The sequence below is a fragment of the Protopterus annectens genome, chromosome 12.part0, assembly GCF_019279795.1.
Source record: "Protopterus annectens isolate FY-2018-M chromosome 12.part0, PAN1.0, whole genome shotgun sequence".
In the NCBI taxonomy this organism is placed as follows: Eukaryota; Metazoa; Chordata; order Ceratodontiformes; family Protopteridae; genus Protopterus; species Protopterus annectens.
In genome coordinates this window covers 366,742,997-366,765,128 of record NC_056746.1, presented here as the reverse complement: position 1 = coordinate 366,765,128, position 22,132 = coordinate 366,742,997, and the positions used below count along the sequence as shown (strand labels likewise).

The 22,132-nt window shown below is 39.2% G+C and overlaps 1 protein-coding gene across 10 annotated transcripts in view; it reads left to right on the top strand.

The window, feature by feature from the left end:
• SNRNP25 (small nuclear ribonucleoprotein U11/U12 subunit 25) overlaps window positions 1-22,132 on the top strand; it is a 426,702-nt gene that overhangs the window by 79,183 nt on the left and 325,387 nt on the right. For all 10 annotated transcript variants that reach the window (XM_044089460.1, XM_044089462.1, XM_044089461.1 and 7 more), the window contains one exon: window positions 17,755-17,845. In XM_044089460.1, coding sequence (XP_043945395.1) covers window positions 17,755-17,845 — 91 coding nt within the window. The remainder of the gene's footprint in view (window positions 1-17,754; window positions 17,846-22,132) is intronic.

Genomic DNA, 22,132 nt, shown 5'->3' with positions numbered 1-22,132 from the left:
GCATGGAGAGGTGGCGTTCTGCCCATTCCTGAAAAAATGAATTGCTGTGCCTGTAAATACCAAATTTCTCACAAGGACGTCTACCTCTACTGTGTCGTTTGTCTTGGTTCAGAGCACGATATGGTTAACTCCACTTTTTTTTGCCCAGAGTCATCACCCAAAGTCTATCATGAAATGGCAGGAAGCCCTCCAGGTTTACTGGGCCAAACAGAAATTTGCAGAATTACTGACGCCTTCTAGCATGTCTGCAGACTCTTGGCAGCTGAGAGGCATTGTTGCCCAACCAAAATGAAAAAAAGGAGAAACACAATCGGAGGAAAACACACATGAAGAAAGAAATAGATACCTTGAAACTTCAAGTTCAGCAAAAAAACACCCAGGTCCATGAGTCCCAGTTCTGTGGAAACACTCTGTTACCCCCCCCATCTCAGATGTTTACACAAGGCAAGGCTTCTAATGTTGGCTTTAGTGAGGCTGTCACACCTGTATGACCCTAGCATGCTCCACTGGATTGAAGAACAAGCTTTGTGCTACATCTTGGATACTGGCTTCTTGACCTTCAACTCCAAATGCTACCGGATTATCAAACGGGAGAATGGCAGTACCCCCACAGTTAAAATTAAGGAAGATGTCTGCATCTTAAAGTTGGAATCTAGGGGAGACTCCCCATTCCAAAGTGTTTGGTGGCGGACAGCCATACTAAGACTCTGGCATCTGTTCCCAGGTTACCCCCTTTTGCCCAGGTAGCCACCTCTGCATGGGTCAAGTTCCTCATAGCCACAACCATATTCGTTTCTACAACTGGAGTACGTTGGCACAGGTTTTCCTTCAGTCTCTTTGTACATGCAGTCCTGTGTGTCAGGCATCCATTTTCCTAGGACAAAGGGGGTGTCTGTTGATTGAGAAGAAGATGAACTGGACGCGAGTTCACAGCTTTCCTGTCCCCTGGGGTTTGACGCAGATAATGAAGGCACACATGTCTCTTCAGTCTCCAGCAGAGGGCTTTTCATTTGGAAATGCTTGTCTTAGAGATGAAGCATTTCTTCTGGCAGTCCCAGGAAGCCTCAGACTTCCAGAAGAGAGACTAGGAACTTCTGGGTCTAGGGTCCCAAAAAACAGTGTCCATCATTCCAGTCCAGGAACCCAATTTGGATGTTTTCCAAGCAGCATCCTTGGAACTGGTCTACCAACCTTCTATGTCCAAGAGGCTTGAAAGATCTTGTAGGGTTCAATACCTTCACACGTTTTTACAAGAACCCTACTGCAAATCTAGACAAGGTATCTCTGGAAACTGCCAAAGGAATTAGACTAGCTCCAGGACATAATACTCCTCCTAGTTGCAGGGGTAGTAGATTGCTAAACCTCTTTGGGAAGTGGTTATAATCCTAAGCAAGCCTGGCCTTTAGGGCCCTGAAAGTTATGATCCATTTTCTTAAGTATCAGGAGTATATCAAACAGCGCTAATATAGTTGTGGGGGAGTGTAGGATGGGATCTTTGAAGGCAAATATGCTTGGCTAAACCCAAATTGTTTTGCAGCTGGGAAAACATGAATTGTAGGTATGGTGCTGTAGACACAGCACCCAGGGCTACTCTTCCTGTGTCAGTTATATGGAGCTGTTCTTGGCTGAGGGATCAAGTCCTTGTCGGAGGAGGCTCAACTCCTTAATGGCCCATAGAATAGGGAGTTACTTTTTGGACCCACTTTGTATAAATTGTTTAAAAGACTGGAGGATAAAGGGAGAAACTGTGCAGTCAGTGAAACATGTTTTTCCCTTCTATTCTCAAAAATGTAATACAAATTATCCTTCAAAGCAAGGACCTTTCTGTTGAAGGTAGGGAGAGGCAAGCAAGAAAGACCACCCACAAAAGGAAATAACAATAGGAAGAGACCAATTGAAATGGGTCAAATGGGATCATTGCTATACCCTGATTAAGAAATTCAAAATAAATTAAACATAGATAAAGGGAGGCATGGGAGCCCATCATAGCATAGCCCCCAGCAAAGAACAGTGGCAATACCATCTTCCTCCCTATCCTACCCTAGAACCCTCACATTGGCCCACCAACCCTCACCCTTCCACTAATTGTCCAAACATAGGAGGCTAGCTGGCTGTCTTTTATTAGAATTGATTAAGCATAACTTTAGATCATTCAGTACTCCAAATTCTGCAAAAGGGCTGACATTAGGTCATAAAAGGACTGTCACCTGTACCAAAAGACCAGGAACATTTAGTCTTACCACTGTTATCAAGCATGAAAGTCCAAGGAACCACTGATCCCATGCTCTTCACCCAAGATGGTAAAGGATTTTCCTCCATACTTTTCCTTGTTCCAGGGAAAGACAAGTCATAGAGATTTGTTTGGACCTTTCAAGACTAAACAAAATCTTAAAAGGATTCAGAATTCAATATGTACTTTCCTGCCTCTGTTGGGGTATCGGAGGACAGAACTGGTGATCCTATATCTCTAGGATGCCCACCTCCACATTTCTATTGTAGACCTATGAACTTGTCCAGGCAACAAGCCATTGACAAAATGTTTTGCTCCAGGGCCCCAAGCTTAGAGGCTTGGGGAGTAGATACCTTTTGCCTGGACTGGACAGGTCTGTTTCTGTATGCTTTCTCTTCCATACCTGTACTTCCTCAGTAGTACAAAAATTGAAGGAGGAGAAGACAGCACTGATTTGGAGTGGTCTATTCTAGCCCAGGCAGTACTGCTTCTCCCACCTGATTTTGGAGGTAAGGAGAAAAGCTTTAACTGCTGCCTCAGCTTGTGAACCTAATGCAATGCAATGGGTCATTGATACACTCCAAACTGCCCATACTGAGACTAACAGTTTTGTACATTGCTGTCCTTTGGGCACTGTTTATCAGAGGAGGTGATAAAAGTCTTGAGGAAAGCTAAAAGGCCGAGTTTAAGGAGATAATTTATAGCTAAATGGAAAAGATTCTCCATCTGTTGCCAAATGAGAAACCAGTACCCACTTCATATGCACATAGATCTGAACTGTGTGTTTGAGCTGTTCTTTTCACACTTAGTTTATGTCTCAGTAAAGGTGCATCTCCCTGTTATTTCAGCATACCTGTTTATGGACCCTGATTGATGTCCAAGCCCCCTGTAAAGCAGTTCATGAAGGACATGATCCACCAGATGACCCCAAAAGAAGAGTGCCACCCCCCCCCCACCTTGGGGGCCTTAATTTTGTGTTAACGGAACTTATCACCATCTGAACCAGTGGTTTATGCACTTTGAAATCTTCTACTGGCAAAACAGTGCTCCATATAGTTGTTGCCTCTGCAGGAAATGTAGTTGAATTACAAGCCTTTGAATGCAAGGAGCCTTTTCTGCTGTTCCATAGTGATGGTCATTCTGCTTTCTAATCCCTTCTTTATGCTAAATATTATTATATATTTAGCTCTGAAACCATGCTTCCCACTGCTGGATTTCTTCCCTAATGCCAAAAATAAGGAAGGAAGAATTGCACACACTTTGGATGTGCATAGACAACTGAGGTACTGCATAGACAGAAGTAAGCTCTTCAAAAAATCAAATCAACTGTCTTATTTATGGAAAATAATGAGAGTTTACTAGTGGCAAAATAAATTAAAAGTGTCTTGCAGTATAAATTGACTTTATAAAATGTGGCTTACAGTGCAAGCTTAAAGCCCATTCTACCAGAAGAACTACCATTACTATGGCACTCTTGAGTGAAGGTTATTACCAAAGACATCCTAAGCAGCCATTTGGTCCTCTGTTTGTACCTTCTTGATGCATTATAGACTTGATGTGATTTCAAGGGCTAGGGCTGGATTTGCCTCTGCCATCCTGAAAGGCATATTGCAGTCTTAATTGAAACAGCTGGCCAACTGGCCACCTGGATTGGATAAGGTTAAGGAATATTCCCCTGTAAGTTATGAGTGCAACATTGATCCTCAAGGAGCATAGTACTGCTGTATATCCACCTTACCATAGCTGTAGTTGCTCAAAAGATGTAATTGTTGCTGCCATGGGTTTATGGATTATTACTAGGTTGTTGATATTAGGCTGTTGAGATGAGTGTATCATTAGTGGCTTAGCCAGAGCAGTACACACAACATGACCCATTTCCATAAGGTCTAGAGGAGTCAGCCCAGCCATGTACTTTCCATTTTCCCATCCATCCATCCATTCAGGTAACATTTAAAGATACCAATATACCAAAACACTTGAGGAAATCAGGCTCTGCACAGTTCACGTAACAGCCAAATATCTGTTTATTAGTCCACAGGAATACACGCTCTTAACGCTTAGACAAACAATACGTTTTCGATTAAGAATCTTCCTCAGAAAGCAGTGCAACACACACTAGTCTTCTAGTTCCCTCCTTTTATACTTCCTGAATACTAATTAATTATACCTTAATTGAATAATATAATTTGATTAAGCAATTAATGAGCTTTTTTCAACCAAAAATACAACAAAAACACACACATAAAGTCCACGATAAAATATATGCTTATATAAACCAACACAAGATGCTGGAAACTATGTAGTAGTGCAAGCCCAGCATACTATCCCAAAAAAAATTGTTTAAGGGATATTTAAAGGATATAATTGATAAAATTAATAAAAATAGCTCTGTTTACCTAAAAATAATTATTTTCCAAAACATTTAAGGAATCAACCTAGAAGTTCAAAAAGGCGCCCTCTGGTGTTAAAAGTTGAACAAGACATCTATAAAAATACCAATATATTCTTGTAGCTAACTACATATTAATTTGCATAATATTACTGAAATATTGATAATCTTAAAATCATATAATATATAATTTATATAATAAATATATATAAAAATAATTATATATAAAAAATATTACCATATAAACATATATATATAAATAATTGTTAAAACTTTTCATATAAAAAAATTATTAAATTGATGAAAAAAACATACATTTGGACAAACATATTTTGAATGTGCAAGAATAATGCTAAAAAGTATATATATATATATATATATATATATATATATATATATATATATATATATATATATGTATAAGACATTTTAAATAGGCAGTTGATATTCAAATCACAATGTTTCTATGAAAATATTTAAAAATAATTAAATACAAAAATAGTAAACTATAACAATATATAACATTTAAAAGTACTATTCCTTAATACTATACTAATATCAATATGAATATAGGTATGTATACATTTCTAACTAATTAATATCAAATCATTATTTCTTTAATACATATGTCTGCTATAGTTTGGCTGCTCTCATCTTCAATACAGGGGCTATTGAAACATGGTCATTTAGTCCTGGCGTCTTATTAGCCTCAAGCATTAACTGCCAGACCAATTCCCTGTATTCAATAGAAGCCTCCCATAAACCTCCACGAATGTCCTTTTTGACCACTTCCAGGACAAAAAAAGTATAATTTGCTTGTGGGCAAATGACCTTATGTCTATACAGAGCATTATTTACACAATTCTTTCTAATATCGTAATAGTGTTCATATACTCTATTCCTAAGTTTCCTTTCGGATTTGCCTACATAAAAGGATTCGCAAACCTTACACTGGGCAATGTATACTATACCATTTGTTTCGCAATTAGCGAAACATTTACTTTCAATAAGTATATCTCTACTCCTAATAAATATAGCATTTTTGTTTTGAATATAAATACATTGTGAGCACCTGCCACATTTAAAAGTACCCACTTTCCTATTATTATCCTTGAAAGTGGTATTTTTAGTTTCAAAAAAAGCTTTCAAACATTTACCCTTTCTGTAGGTACATTTTAGTGGTTTCTTGAAAAGACATTCTAAGTCGGATATGTCACCAAATCTAGACCATTCTTCTTCGAAAATTTTTCTTATTCTTATCGCTTGTGAGCTATAGTCCATCACCAAGTTTCCTTCCATCTCATTCTTATGTGAGCTTGTCTTAACCTCATGTCCATTACCTAAACCCAAAATTGGTTTAAATTTATGCTCTCTTCCAGCTTTTACTTCTACTACAATTTTATTAATTAAGTCAATAGGATAATTTCTTTCCAAAAACATTTTTTGTAACAATAAACATTCATCCTCAAAATCTTTGTCACGTGAAATCATACGACTAGCTCTTACTAGTTGCCCCTTAATAACTCCCTTCTTCTGATGGTATGGATGGGCACTTTTGTATGATAAATAGGAGTTTGAGAAAGTTTCTTTCCTAAATATTTTTGAAAAGAAACCATTATCATCTTTTCCAATATATAAATCTAAATATTTGAGGACATTTTTATCTATTTGATAAGTAAATTTCAAAAAGTCTGTGGACTGGGAAATATAAGAAAAAAAATCTTTAAATTCATCATCAGATCCAATCCATAAAAAACACATGTCGTCCAAAAAACGCTTATACATTCTCCAACAATGTTTATACGGTGAATTAATAATATATTTTTCTTCCCATGCAGATAAAATATATTGGTATAGGTAGGGGCACATCTGGCCCCCATCGCTATACCTTGAATCTGTTTAAAAAATTCACCTTCATAGTAAATAAAATTATTTGTTAAAACTATATCCATAAGAGTAAGGATGAGACGGAATTCATTATTGTTGAACCTTCCATAGTTCACTAGGGCTTCCTCAAACCACATCATACCATCATCATGTGGAATTGATGAAAATAAATCAATAACATCAATAGTTATAAACGTGATATCTTTATCAAAAACATCAGAGGTGAGATTGACCAATAGCGACCATGAATCCTTCACAACACCGTTACCTGAAATTGATAAATCTTTCAATTTCATATCTAGCCATTTAGCTATAGGGGCTGTGATTGAATGCCCTGAGGCTACAATTGGTCTCATAGGGGGATTGATAACACACTTATGAATTTTCAGGACACCAAAAATCGTTGGTGTTAAAGGTTTTTCCACTTCAAGATATTTATACAGATTCCTATCAATAGAACCTTCAATAAGTAAATCATACAACAGCATGTTAACCTTACTATTCCCTATATTGACCTCATTCAAAGATGCCCTTACATATTTAGTTTCATCGTTCAATAATTCCAACATTTTGGCATCATATACAACTTGATCCATTATCACCGTCCCTCCCCCTTTGTCCGGTTTACATATTCTGATATTTGGATCATTACATAAAGTATAGAGCAATATATTCTCTTCTTTTGTTAAGTTGAAACCAATTTTATTTTTGGATATTTCATCTCTAATTTTCTTTTCCATCATTAACTCAAAATTCTTAAGTTGAGGGTGGAGGGGGGATTAAATGTACTTTTTCTTTTTAACTCACAGCTACTTGTTGCTTCATCATTGCCTTGAAAGATGAGTTCAAGATTTTTCTTTCTCAGAAAGAGCTTAAAATCAATTAATATTTTAGTCACATCAGCTTTCCTGTTAGGGACAAATTTAAATCCCTTAGAGAACAGGGAAAAACATACTTCATTAATATCAACATTGCTATAGTTGAAAATGTTATATCCATTAAATTTCCAAGTAACCCCATCCACACAAATAGGTGTACTGTATTTTTTTAAACCTGACGTAACATTATTACTAACTACCAAGCTTTCTGCCCTTTCTTGTAACTGTGGTTCCGATTGTAATTTTGGTAGGACATTGGCTTTCCCCATCCTCGTCCCCCCCCCCATTTTGATAGTTTTTTTGAAAATTGTCTTGTTGAAAATTACTATTTTGTTGGTAATTCTTTATCCTTTCTGATCTCCTAAGTTCTGGAAATTCCGAGTAATCATCCATATCGATAAACACTTCATTTTCATCTACAGATACACAAGGTATTTCGCCTTTTTCATTCCAAGCAGAAGTATATTCTGAAAAATTCCTAGGTTTAAATGGTCTTGGTTTCGGGTAGCTAACATTATCCCTATACTCTTGAATGTCTCTATCTAATTTTTTACATTTTCTTTCATACACACTCTTAATCCCTTTTTCTATTTTTTGTAACATTTCATAGTATTTCATTTGACTGTCCTCAACAGAGAATAATAAATCATTTGTAATCCTCACATTTAATTCATCAATTTTAACTTCTAAAACACTCATCTCCCTCTCATTTTCTTTAATTAAAGCCTTTAAGATATTTAAGCCACATGTATTAAAAATGTTTAGCAATTCCTTATGCAGTTCACCACCATCCTTAACTTTATTTGGGTATTTAAATATTCTAAGACCCTTAGGTACTATCTCTAACCTAACACATTCTTTTAAATACAAGTTCTCTAATTCCAAGTTTTTAAATTTAAATAACATTTCATTTAATAAACTAACACTAGTATCATAAGTAATATTGTTATTACTTGCACTCACCAGATGCACCTTTTTGTCCTTAAATGAAAATTTCATATGTAAAACATCCTTAAAGTCTTTCCTATGCCTCAGTGTTTTATTTTTAAAGTTCACAGAGGTTGTTTCACCATCACGACTTCTGCTGGCTTCCACATTATAATCGCTTCTTGTTTCCTGGCCATTTGACGTCCTCATAGGTCTTCTTGAGTCCGTTTCACCCAAACGTGCCAACTGAGGCGCCGCCTCCGCTTCCTCGCTCGTATCGCTAATAAAAATCATGTCATTAGAGATAAACTGAGGTGCTTTCCCTTCTTTAGCCCTAACATCCAAGTTAACACTTGCAGGAACAGTATTTTCTTTACGTTTCAACATTTCCTGGTTACAGGGCAATTCTAGCTGCGACGCCGTAGATGGGTGGTATCTTTGGGAAAGCAATTCTATAAGCTGAGTTAATTGGACAGATATTCACTTCCTCCCGTGGATAACGGATCCGGCACGCCCTCCTCTGATTCCATGTCACAGACAAACAACAAAGTAATTGGAACCCAAGTGTAAAAACAAACTTGCCAATATACCAAAACACTTGAGGAAATCAGGCTCTGCACAGTTCACGTAACAGCCAAATATCTGTTTATTAGTCCACAGGAATACACGCTCTTAACGCTTAGACAAACAATACGTTTTCGATTAAGAATCTTCCTCAGAAAGCAGTGCAACACACACTAGTCTTCAAGTTCCCTCCTTTTATACTTCCTGAATACTAATTAATTATACCTTAATTGAATAATATAATTTGATTAAGCAATTAATGAGCTTTTTTCAACCAAAAATAACAAAAACACACACATAAAGTCCACAATAAAATATATGCTTATATAAACCAACACAAGATGCTGGAAACTATGTAGTAGTGCAAGCCCAGCATACTATCCCAAAAAAAATTGTTTAAGGGATATTTAAAGGATATAATTGATAAAATTAATAAAAATAGCTCTGTTTACCTAAAAATAATTATTTTCCAAAACATTTAAGGAATCAACCTAGAAGTTCAAAAAGGCGCCCTCTGGTGTTAAAAGTTGAACAAGACATCTATAAAAATACCAATATATTCTTGTAGCTAACTATATATTAATTTGCATAATATTACTGAAATATTGATAATCTTAAAATCATATAATATATCATTTATATAATAAATATATATATAAAAATAATTATATATAAAAAATATTACCATATAAACATATATATATATATAAATAATTGTTAAAACTTTTCATATAAAAAAATTATTAAATTGATGAAAAAAACACAACATGACCCATTTCCATAAGGTCTAGAGGAGTCAGCCCAGCCATGTACTTTCCAATTTCCCATCCATCCATTCAGGTAACATTTAAAGATAGTTAGGGAGTACTTGTTTTATATGGAGGAGGAGTTTTTTCCAGATGTGGGGAGTTCTTTTAGAGTGTTATCCCTTTCTCAGCAGGTTCTGCTTATGTCACTTTGAAAGTTTAGGTCTTAAATATGGATGTGTAGAAGGTCACACAAGACAGGGTCATTTGAAGCCTTGTAATCTAGGTTGGCATATATGAGACACTGAGAATGTGGATAGAGTTTGAAGATACTCTTCATAGGACAGAGAACTTGGGGCATTTGATTTCCTCAGTAAGGAAGCACTGTGGTCTTTTGAGCCAAATCATGTGCTTGGCCAAATACATACCAAAAGGGGCATTATATTCAGTTTTGGGACCTAATAACAGAGATGTAAAGACAAATTATAACATTATTGGATTTAGAATATAAATCTTTGATGATCAGCTGATCTAGGTACAAGAAATTTCTAATTACTGTGGAGACATGGTTGTTGTAGGGAGAACTTCTTGTCAATGAAAAGAGCCTGGGCCCCAAGAAGCAGTATCTGTCTGGGGGGGGGGGGTCTTATATGGTAGGTACAAGGATGTCTGTGTTTTCCAAATTATAGTATTCTACTTTGTAGTATTTCATGATCTTGGTACCATGTGCACATACGTAGTAGACCCTCTTGTAGGATCCAGGAGTCTGCAGAAGAGTTGAAGATGGCTCCAAGTTTGCAGGCATTTGCAAACCTGGTCAAACAGAGTCCCCTGATTTCCGCTTGAACATTAACAAAATAGAATCCAAATAGGAAGATTCCCAGTATGGAGACCTGAGAGGGTGTCTCCCCCAGTCTTGATTTTATGGGCTCTTTCTTTGAGCCAACAAGCTATCCAGAGAATTGTATATTGATTTAATATTTGATTTGTCTGTAATCTACAGGTGTAGGCTGATAAATGCCTTTGCTAGATCAAAGTATGCTGTATGCACCATTTTGCCCTCATCCAATGCCTTTGTGACATTTCAAAAGTCACTCACAAAACTGAGAAGGCAGGAATCAAGCTTTCTGAAACCCAAACTGAGATGGGTCGAGGGATTTTATGCTCCCAGTACCTTTGTTTTGTTTGAGATCTGTAATGATATGTCCATTATCTTGCAGACAGACTTGGTAGGGCTTATAGGTCTTTTGTTGCCTCCATCTGTGGTGGGACCACTCGGGAGATGGCCACAGCTGCTCTCAAAGTCGCTGGCATGAATCCATTTGAGAGTCTGAGATTTACCAAAGTCTGGAGTAGATGTAACAGACAGAGTTTCCTTCTGATAAGGAAAGGTTCTGTGCCTTTTGAAAGCCCTACTGCTGTATGCTTTTTTGCCTGCAAAAGAGCCTTGTAAGTCTTGCTGCAAAGGCTACGTACAGTATGCCATGGTGGAAATCTGGGGGTGACTGAAGTATAGGTAGAACTAAATTTGTCTAATATGTTTGCTATGTCTTTAAAGTTTGAGGTGGTAGTATTCTGAATCCACTCGGTCTAGTGCTTGGCATTGTTGTTACTAAGGTTACTAGCATAGCTGAAGGAGGACTTGCAGTTGTCCATGCTAGTGGTGGTGATTTTTCAGTTTAGCCTTGGTATTCATTTTTATTTTAATGTAATTTCTGACGTTCAGATTTAGAGTATTAGATTTTCAGTTGATGCTTAAAGTATAAGGAGATTTTTTTTCCTTTTGTTGCATATTTTCTTTATACCAGAGTCCACCGTAGGGAGTTGTTCCAAAATTTGGTACTGCATTTGTACCCAGTTGGAACTGTTCCTGTCAGCAGGCATTGAGATAAGCATAGATGCTTTCTGCAAATGCAGTGGTATTGGCCACAGGGTCCTCAAGAAGAGGAGGATCTTGAGCCAGATCAGTTAGTTGCAAAAGTTTACCTTAGAGAGATACCTGAAATAGTAGGGTTTATGTGCATTTTAGATATGGTTCTAATAGTGAGGACCACTGAGATGGAGGTGAGACCTGACCATTAATAGGGTAATTATAGGTGTAGACCGTAGTGTTATAATGTTTGTGATGAGAAGGTGAAGCAAGTCTGTCCCCTTTCTAGGAAAGAGGGCTATCTGGTCAAATGAGTTTGCTTTGATCCAGGAAGTATTGTGCATATTTGTAGTAGTATAGGTCTTACAATTTATTGATTGATAGTTGAAATCACTGGAATAATACTGTTTGGCTCAATCGTTGGGAACTCAAAGATGCTTGTGGGTGTCATGGAAGAGGTTCTTGGTTACCCAGCATTTTGTAGGAAACTATAGTTGTTAGTATGTGGAGGAGTTCCAAGTTATTATCTTTCCTTACAAGTGATGGAGATGTGGAGAAGTACAGACTCATCACTGAATATAAAAGAGTTGTTCTCAGTGACAGGACTGAAAGAGTTGTAAGAATCGAATCCTGGTAGGGAGGGTGCGTTATCATTGTGTGATTGTATTGGAGCCATGTTGCAGTGACGCAGATGTTAGTATTTTCTAAGATTAAAAAGACTTCAGGTAGGGCTTTTGGTTTTTTGAGGCTTCAAGCATTGAGCAGTGCTGCTTTTTAACTTATTCAGGTTTGGCTTTGCTCAGTTAGTAGATGTAGCAGGTTGACCATTGCCTTAAAAAGCCATGTGGAGAAATGTACAAAATGCCAATATATGAAAGTTGCGAGGGGGGAGGTATAAACCATCCCTTGCAAAGTATTTAGGACTGTCAACATCTGCTTCCAGGCAAACACACATTGGAATCCCCTAGAAATGACACAAAAATCTCGGCCAGTTATTAAAGTCTGTTGTCTTTTTTGTTCATATTGTAATATCATTTTCAGTAAAGGGAGGATACTGCTCAAGACTAGCTGTATACTAGCCTCTGTTATATATCTTGAGAGCCCCACTATGTCTCTCTTCCTGTAATCCAAGGGTGTATCACAAGTGGTTTACACCTCATGCATAATGGCCATGTCATATGTGTACTTAGGATGAAGGAACATGAGAGCCCTTGTAACCTGTTGTGTCCTGGCAGCTGAGAGGCAAGTCACACTTACCCTTTCCTTGCACTGCCTAGTGATTGATGCATGTCTCTTGGTTTGTAGTCACTTATGAATAAGACATTTCCATGTAAATTCTCTGACTGGAGAGATCTTAAGGGCTCAGAGTGGGGGCTAGCTGGGTGATCTCTCTTGCCAGTATGGTGAAATGAAAGATGGTATGTGTAGGTGGTGTAGTGTCTTTGTGCTGCTAGTGGAATTGTCTGTCAGGTTTGTGCCTTGAAGACCTTTGAGGCTTGGAGAGAGATTTTAAGTACCTTGGCAAAGGAGGGCTTACTTTTTGGTAAATAGCATGGTGGTGTGGTTGCTGACATCCTGATAAGTGCTGATAATACGTTTTGATGAGAGACTAGCCTCCAGATTTAACACTTACCAACCCCTCTTTCACAGGGAATCAGTGTGACACAGAAGTACATTTTTAGTAATTAGGAGTTCCTCATAGAGGGATGTCTTTTTTTTTTTCTCCTACCTAGCAATATGGTCGGGAAGAAATTTACTTTGGCTATGAATTTTGCATAGTGGATTCACATTGATCTGCTGAAAGCATTTACATTGAATGATGTTTGGTAGAAAAACAAGTAAAAAAACACTAAAAAATAATAAAAATAATAAAAAGATTCAAAATTTTCTTCCTCGTGGTGGTTTCAAGCAATATTTAAGTTTCGACCTACCAGGATTGGGTGCTTTTTTTTATCCTGGGTCTTGTGCACCCAACTATCATTTTTTTGTTTTTGACTTGCTTCTGTCCATAATATATGCTATATAAATACAGTCTATATAGTGTCACCTTGGTGAGATTTTGTGAAAAAACAAGGTCCAACTCGTGAAGGTACTCGCCAAGACTTGAGGATGAATTCAGTTTCAGCACTACTACTCTTCTTTGCTTGCTGACTTTTCATCTCTCCATTATTACCCCGTCCTATTTAGACGAACTTACGGCCCTGTCACCATACCTGATTTTGTACTGACTGCTAAGAGGTGACCTATGGCTGGCATACAAGGCATCCTGCGACCTAATACTGATGGATTTACTGGACATCAGAAAGTCCAGTGGCATTAGAAGTCCTCAGTCTAGGGCTCTAAACCTCTTCTACAACAGCAATGAAAAGGCTTGTAAGGCTAGGTATATCTTGCAGACGATATCACTGCTGTGGAACAGACTCCCCATCCACATTAAACAAAGTCTATCCTTGTCCATATTCAAATGCAACTTTATGGATGGGAAGCAGAACATTTTACCACAGGAATGTCCCCGTACTACTTATGGAGAGAGGCAGCTCCTAAATGCTCTACCTCATAAATGGGTCCCCTCAAATTATCTATGGTATGATCCCAGTTATTCTCAATTGGGGTAATATATAATTATTGACCATGAGGATGGGTAAGGCCAGTCTGTAACCAAATGAGATGGGTAAATTCAAGCCGAAAAAGGGAAACTGTCCAGACTTATACTAGCTTACAAGGGCAGCTAGCCTTGTACTTGGTTATGAAACAATGAACTTGCTAAGGAAGGCTAATGAGTTGGTTGTTAACAATTTACACCTTTCTCCTGAGGACTGAGATTATTTCATAAAACAACTTGGTAGGAAAAAGAAACAAATTGTTTGCCTCTTGCAGTGAAGTACAGTACAGTAGGTTTACGTTCAGTTTCCTAATCATCCTGTTGAGACTTCAAAGTTCCATTTCTTTGATGGTTGAGGAATTGTCAGTTTGGTCAAGTCAGGTGGTAAGCAGTCCCAAGAGAAGACCTGTTTGCAAAGCTTAGCCAAGTGCAGCCTACGCTCCAATTCTGTGTTTTTCTTCTCCTTCCCCTTTGTTGCAGTGGAAGTATTTTGAGGCTAGAGTAAGTTCTTTACATGCCGCCGTCTTCTGCCTTTCTCCCTTTCTTTCAGTGTTCAAGTCCCTATGAGGAGGGCTTATATTCTCTGTCACAGGCTGCATCCTTGCCATAAGCCATACTCTGAAAAAGCATTACCATGTACATGGCTTTGCTCATCTTGGTGACAAGAAAGAACCAAAGATGGTGTGGGCAGACTCCACCTGTGTGCCAGGTACATGGAGACATCTAAGATATGACAACCTCATTGCAACTATAGGGCGAGGACTCTTTGCTGTGATAAATCAGGCCAGATAGCAGACACTGCCTATGGCAGAAATCCCTATAAGTTATGACTGAAATAGAGAACACATTCTGACATCTAAAATTATGGTAAGTTTCTTATGCAATTGTACTATCTACTGTTCGGTACTAATTGGAAATGTTTAGAAGGTACATCTCATTTGGTGATTCTTTTACAAGAATCTGTGTCAGTTAAATGTGGAATGCTTTCTCTAGTAATATCAGGAGCTGCATTATAAATGTCTTCACAAAAGTAGTTTATTCCTCCATTTTGAAGAACTGTGTTTACAGCAAGGATATCACATGATCCAATATTTCAAATAGCAAACATTTTTTAACTGTCTCATCTGTAGTTGTGTTATGGGCTTACAAAGTCAACAAAATAATAATGTACATAACTGTTATACCACTGAGTTTTTTGAAACCTGAAATTGCTCTTATACCACACCGTGTAATTTTATTCCACTGCAGCTTTATCTTCTTTACTGTACACGAGGCTGACTTTTGTATGCAATTCTTATTGTAGCAGCTTCAAAACCGATACAGCTGCCCTGTTGTAGACTCATTGAATCATTATTACTGTACTACTAGCTGACTTCTGAACCTTCTGGTTATTACAGAAGTCTTCAGGGCCGATTAATTAATATAATCCTTAGTTACAGTCTAGATGGTGACTAATACAAGTGTTACCCAGGTCTGCTTATGTAAATAGATGACTTGTGTGTGCAACAGGCATCTAGTACAGCTTTCAGAGATGCTCAACTGCTTTTGGTTATGTACCATTTAATACTTCTTGCACTACAGTACACTCGACAAGCACCACAGATGAGTGTGGAAAGTGATGTAAAAGCTGTAATACACTTACAGACATTTGACAAGAATGAATTGTCTGACAACATTAAAAGCTTCAATAACACTCGGTGCTACCTTACTACCAAAAAAGTATGGCAGAGTGAGGTGGCTAACAACGTTTACAGCCCTTGTTGTGGATCCTTCATTTCTGGCCACTTTCTGTATAGCAGTACTAAATACTTTCAGTCCCTATGTTTTGTTTTTTTTTTCTCTGTAACTAATAACACAATGGCATAGCTGAAACTTTGTATTACAGTTATGATCTCCAGTCATATTACGTGTGTTTGTGTTTTTGGCATGAATATCAATTTCATCTTTGGGGCTTCACTTCTCTCCACTCTTGAGATACATTTTGTGACATCCGTTTCTGGTGCACTAACAGGTCAAGTTGGTTATGATTGAAAGCCAGTCATAATCCTCTGTATCTAGTCATTATTATGATTATTCTTAACTTTTTTTCCTGCTATGTCAAAGTATGCTCATCTTTTAAGTGTATTAAAAAATCAAAAGACAAAAAAACAATTCTGTAATTAGCATGAACGTTTCACCCTGGACCTTTCTTGAAAATGGGACTTCTTACATCAATGCAATAGCATAGTTTGTTAGTAATCCAGTAGGGCAGCACAGTTAAGGGTTTGTTAGTTACTTTAATGGAGCCTGGTGAGCTAGTTGCAGTTTTCTCCTAAGCAGCTTGACAGTTAATACCTATAAAATTAAGTATTTACTTTGACTTCCTTATGTCCTTTTTATCACTAGCTGTTTTAGCAATCTGTGTCCCTTTGCATCAGTGCAACTCCGTATTAATCATTAAAAGCAACATGTTTAGCAGCATCTGTTTTTTCAAGAGGGCTTCACCTCCAAGTATACCACTTTGAGTTAAATCTAGAGAAAATGTAAAAGGACTCATTCCCTTTGTCAAACCAGAGAAGAGGAATCCTTCCATTTTCTTTGAGTTGATGCATCCGTAGAGGTTATAATTGGAGCATCATCGGAGGTGATGTAAAGATAATTGGGGCAGGGGGTCGGGGTGGCAGAGCACCACTATCGAGCAAAAGTTATGTATAACATAATGGATCTCCTCTCGTCCCTCTGTTGCTTTTTTGATAAATGAATGCTTTGTAGGCAGAGAGTGAGTAAGAGTGTGGGCAAGGCAATTTCCTCTTACACTACTGAGTGATCTCTTGAGTTACTATATTTAGAGTAGTGAGGGGGCGCAGCCTTCATGTGGGCAGGTGCTGGGGACATGCTCATTTTGTTTTTTCAGTGGATCAAGACTCGCTTCATTTTTTTCAGTACAGCATTAAGAGACAGATAGTCAGAAGAAGTGTCATAGACTCAGTATAACAGTCTGAATAGGAGTAGAGTGTAAGTCAAGTGTAGGAAGTTTACACTCACACTAACTTTCATTTTGGGAGTCAAAAGTTTCAGTTCATGAGTTCACCTGTTATACCTTTTCTTTGTATTTTATCACTGTAATGATTTTCAATGTTTTTTTCTTACTATTTCTTCAGAAATGTGCAGCCCTAATATTGCCCTCTCAGAATATTAATTCTAATGTCTTTGTGATGGTGCAAAGTCACTATTCCCATCCTTTTAGATTCTGACTTCCTGCCTTTGAGCTAGTTTCCCCTCAAGCTTCCTTTGATTTCCCTACTTAACTGATGAATGATTGTTTCTAAAAATGGTAGAGCTTATTAGTACCACTCATACCAAAATTGTAAGAAGATAGGGTAGGGAGAAAAGCTCCCCAGAGGAAAACATGCTTTTTGTTTGTTTAAAAAGTGCTATGTGCATTTAGCAGTAACTGTGCATGGATCTGCTTTAGAGTTGAAGTCTTTTGCATTTTAGTTTTTGCAATTTTTAATCTGAACTGCTGTATGCCGTGAAGACACCCAAAATAAGATTATGCTTGTTCCTGTAAAATTTAAATCCAAGCATTCCTATTTACATTTAGGTACTCTGTGTAATTAGAATTCTCTTAATTAGAATGGAGACTTATTTTGTTTATGTTTTGTTTTGTTTGTTTCCTCAGGTCACACTTGAAGAAGTAAATTCCCAAATTGCCCTGGAATATGGTCAAGCAATGACTGTCAGAGTCTGTAAAGGGGATGGCGAGATTATGCGTAAGTGTCTCTGAAAAAGTAAATGTTTAGGATACATTTTCTGTGTACAGATGTGTAGTTTCCAGCCAGTATGCATTTATACTCAAATCTTTAATGACCAACTAAGTATTTTGGCCATATAACCCTTTTACATATTGATTTATATGATTGACTGATTGATTGACTGAAGCTTGGATTGCAGAGTGAAGCTTGGATTGCAGAGTGCCACTGACTCTGATGTCCTTCAAGGATGCATCTGCAGTCTTTACAAATGGGTTGTCCTGTCGTCAGGCAGCCCTTCGGTCGGCCGGATTCCAAAGTCTGGGTCTGGCTTCGGCTGGTGTTGCACTTCACCCGACATCATTGCGGCAGTTCTTCGGGTATAAAGGCATCAGCCGACGCCATTTTCCTCAGTCTTTCTTGCCGCGTGGCGCCCGAAGCAGAAGCTGTTCGCAAGTGCCGGTCGGTCAGATCCAGTGATTACTACTACCGAATACTACTTCGAAGACTTCTATAAAGCTAAGTACCCCGTTGGGGACTCTTTCTTGCCTCAGCCGATGTCAGAGAAAGTTAATAACTGTTTATCTTGTGGGAAACAAATACCTCATAAAGATTTCCACTCCTATTGCATACATTGTTTAGGCCCAGACCACGACGTAGCAGCTTGTCTAGCCTGTGCTTCTTTTAACCGACGGACGCTTAGACGTCGCTCGGACTTTGCTGAGCAGATTTTCGGCTCCGATTTTGCCTACATTATGCCGTCGGATCCTCCGACTACGCAAATAACCAAAAAGCACAAAGAAAAGGACCGACACTCGCGGTCCGCGGTTTCGGCCGAAATCGCGGTTAAGCAAACCACGAGTGTCTCGGTTTCGGCTGAAACCGAGCAAGCGGTTCTTTCTTCAGCCGATAACTTGCCTTCTACCGAGGCCTCTTCTATCCTGGTAGAAACGGCTTCTGAAATCCAACCTTCTGTTGCGATTTCACAGGATTTATCAGACACCATTCCCCTAGATATTTCTACCCCTGCACGTGGAGCTGCTAGGCCTCCTCCAGCTATGTCTATTAAGGCCTTTGCCAGGGCTAAAGCAGCCAAAGCATCAAAACCTGTGCCTGCCAAGCCCCCTCTCACAGGCCCAGCACCAGCTCCCATATGCTTTCTTTGGCAGAGGATCTCATCTCTTTAATCCGTGGAGCCCAGCCTCATCCAGACAGGGCCTCTCTCCCTCCTCCAGAAAAGAGGCCTAGAGCAGAGCCCCCTGAGCCAGTAGCCACAGATGATTCCTCTGATGACTCAGAACATACAGACCCTCCTGAGGCTTCTTATTCTCCTTATGAAGACTCTGATGCTGAGGAGTCCATCCCTTCAGCCTCTCCTCCTGAGGAATTTTCCTTTGGGGAAACCTTGCATGCTATGAGGGAACAATTTCAGTGGCAGGGCCAATATTTCTCAGACTCTAGAAAAAGGCTTAGGACCTTTCTACACTTGCCACAGCATAGGCCTTTAGCTATACCTCCAGTTCTATCTGTTGTTGATGATGCATTTAATGATGCTTGCACTGCTCCTGATACTTTACCTCCGGCTCCTGCTAAGCCCGATAGGTACTACAGGGTCCCGGACACTCATCACCACTTATATAAGGCCCCTTTTGCAGATCCAGAGACTATCTCCCAGGGCCCTAAAGCTGTAGCAGCTACTTCTTCTAAAAACCCCCTCCCCTCTGAAAGGGAATCCAGGTCCTTAGAGAGATCGGGTAAAAAAGTTTACACCTCTGCTACTTTGTCGGCTAGAGCTTTAAACTGCCAATTTCATATGATTCAATATCAAGAGTTTATGCTTGACCAGTTGACTAAAAAGCTGTCCTCTGAAGAATCTTTAGATAAAAAGTATGTTCAAGAAATGTTACATAACATACAGCAGGTTAGTAACCATTCTTTAAAATGTGGCTATGATGCACTGGAGGCTTCCTTTAGATCGGCCATGACTGGCACAGTTATCAGGAGGCATGCATGGTTGAAAGAACAGGCATTACCAGACCATGTCAAATCTAAGCTTTTGCATGCACCTATGGACAAGGTCAATTTATTTGGTGCCCCCGCACAGCAGGTACTAAAAAAGATGGAAGAGAAAGCACAATCTGTGCAAACAGTAAAAGATTTCTTACAAGTTCAACCTCCAAGGTTTAGCAGGAATTGGCCCTCCAAGAATTGGTCCTTTCCGGACTCCTCTAAGGCACAAAGAGGCAGAAATAGGCGCTCTAGAGGCAGAAACCAATCCAGGGGTGCCTACAGGGGTCGCCAGTGGCAGGGTAACAACCAACGAGGCACGGATACAGCCACCACCACTACAACAACTCAATCACAGTGACTTGGCGGTGGCACCGCCTACCAGGGAACAACTAGAAGCACCCTTAGGCGGAAAGCTAACATTATTTTCAAGAAACTGGCACTGCATTACAAGAGAAAAATGGATTTTGCAGACTATAGACAAAGGTTACAGGTTCCATTTCCATACTCTACCAGGAAAGAGAGGAATGCCAAACCTACCACCTTCTCAAAGGACAGAAGCTCTAAAACAAATATCTCAATTATTAAGAATGCGAGCTGTGGAAAAGGTACCATTTATGGAGCAAGGGAAGGGATTTTACTCCAGGCTCTTCCTGGTACCAAGAAAAGAAAACAAATGGAGGCCTATTCTAGACCTGTCCACTTTAAACACATTCCTCATTGTTCCAAAATTCAAAAAGCTGACCCTACAGCAGCTTCTTCCCATGCTGGGCAAGGAGTCTTGGCTGGTAACTCTAGATCTCAAGGAGGCATACCTGCACGTCCCCATAAGACCAATTTGCAGAAGATACCTCAGATTTCTTGCAGGATCAGAGCATTATCAATTCTCAGCATTGCCCTTTGGCTTATCTACTGCGCCCAGAGTGTTCACGAAATGCCTGGCATCAGTAATCGCTCATTGCAGACTTCAGGGAATTCAAATCTATCCCTACCTGGACGACTGCCTGATACAAGCGGACAACAAAACAAACTAACAGAAGACTTACAAAGAGTCATCTACCTGCTACAAGCCCTGGGATATACAGTCAATACAAAAAAGTCAAGGCTGATTCCATCCCAAAGAATAACCTTTCTGGGTGCAGAACTGGACACATCAAAACAAATGGCATTTCTAACTGCAGAAAAGAAAGAGCAACTTCCTCTCTACTTCTTGGCATTAACAAAGCAGAGCCATCTAACTGCAAGAAAAGTGCTACAAGCTCTAGGCTTCATGGCATCCTGCATAATACTGGTCCCTCATGCCAGGCTTCATATGAGAAAGCTACAGTGGTACCTAAAGAATTTGTGGTCTCAGCACAAGCACAGCCTAGAAACCAAAATTCCAATGATCCCATGCCTGAAGCAAGAGTTCTTATGGTGGGCTCAGGCCTGTCAATCAAACACAGGACTGCCCTTCTGCAAAAGTCAACCAAGACAAACCATCACGACAGATGCCTCAGACCTCGGTTGGGGGCACACATGATGGGCAAGTGCATTCAAGGCCTATGGACTCAAGACCAGCTGCATCTGCACATAAATCTAAAAGAAATGATGGCAGTAAAATTGGCAATCCAGGCTTTCAGACCTCTTCTCCAAGAAGGCCAGTTGATGATAAGGACAGACAACACCACAGTTATGTGGTACATCAACAAACAGGGAGGCACACACTCATACCCTCTATGCCGGCTGGCACTGGACCTATGGGATGTGGCTCTGAGCTACAACATTCAGTTACAGGCAATTTATGTACCAGGGAAGGAAAACATTCTAGCAGACATATTAAGCAGAACTACAACAGATGCCCACGAATGGATGCTGCATCCGGACATTTTCAAAACCATCACAAGAGAATGGGGATTACCACAAATAGACTTGTTTGCATCCCCATTCAATCACCAGTTGAAGAAATTCTGCACAAGGACTTACCACCCACTTGCTTGGAAGGTGGACTCCCTATCCTTCAGTTGGAAAAGCCTGACAGCATACGCATTCCCACCACTTCCTTTGATGCACAAGGTGCTTCTCAAGATCAAAGAGGAACGTCCGAGGATCATTCTGATAGCCCCAGACTGGCCAAGACAACATTGGTATCCACTGCTGAGGAGCATGTCCCGGGAACAAATATGGACACTGCCCCTGATCTCATTACTGCTGACACAGAACAACTACAACATTCTGCATTCAAACCTAAAAACTCTGCAGCTAACTGCCTGGAACATTACATAACAGCAATTAACCCAAATTTATCCCAAAGGGTTAAAG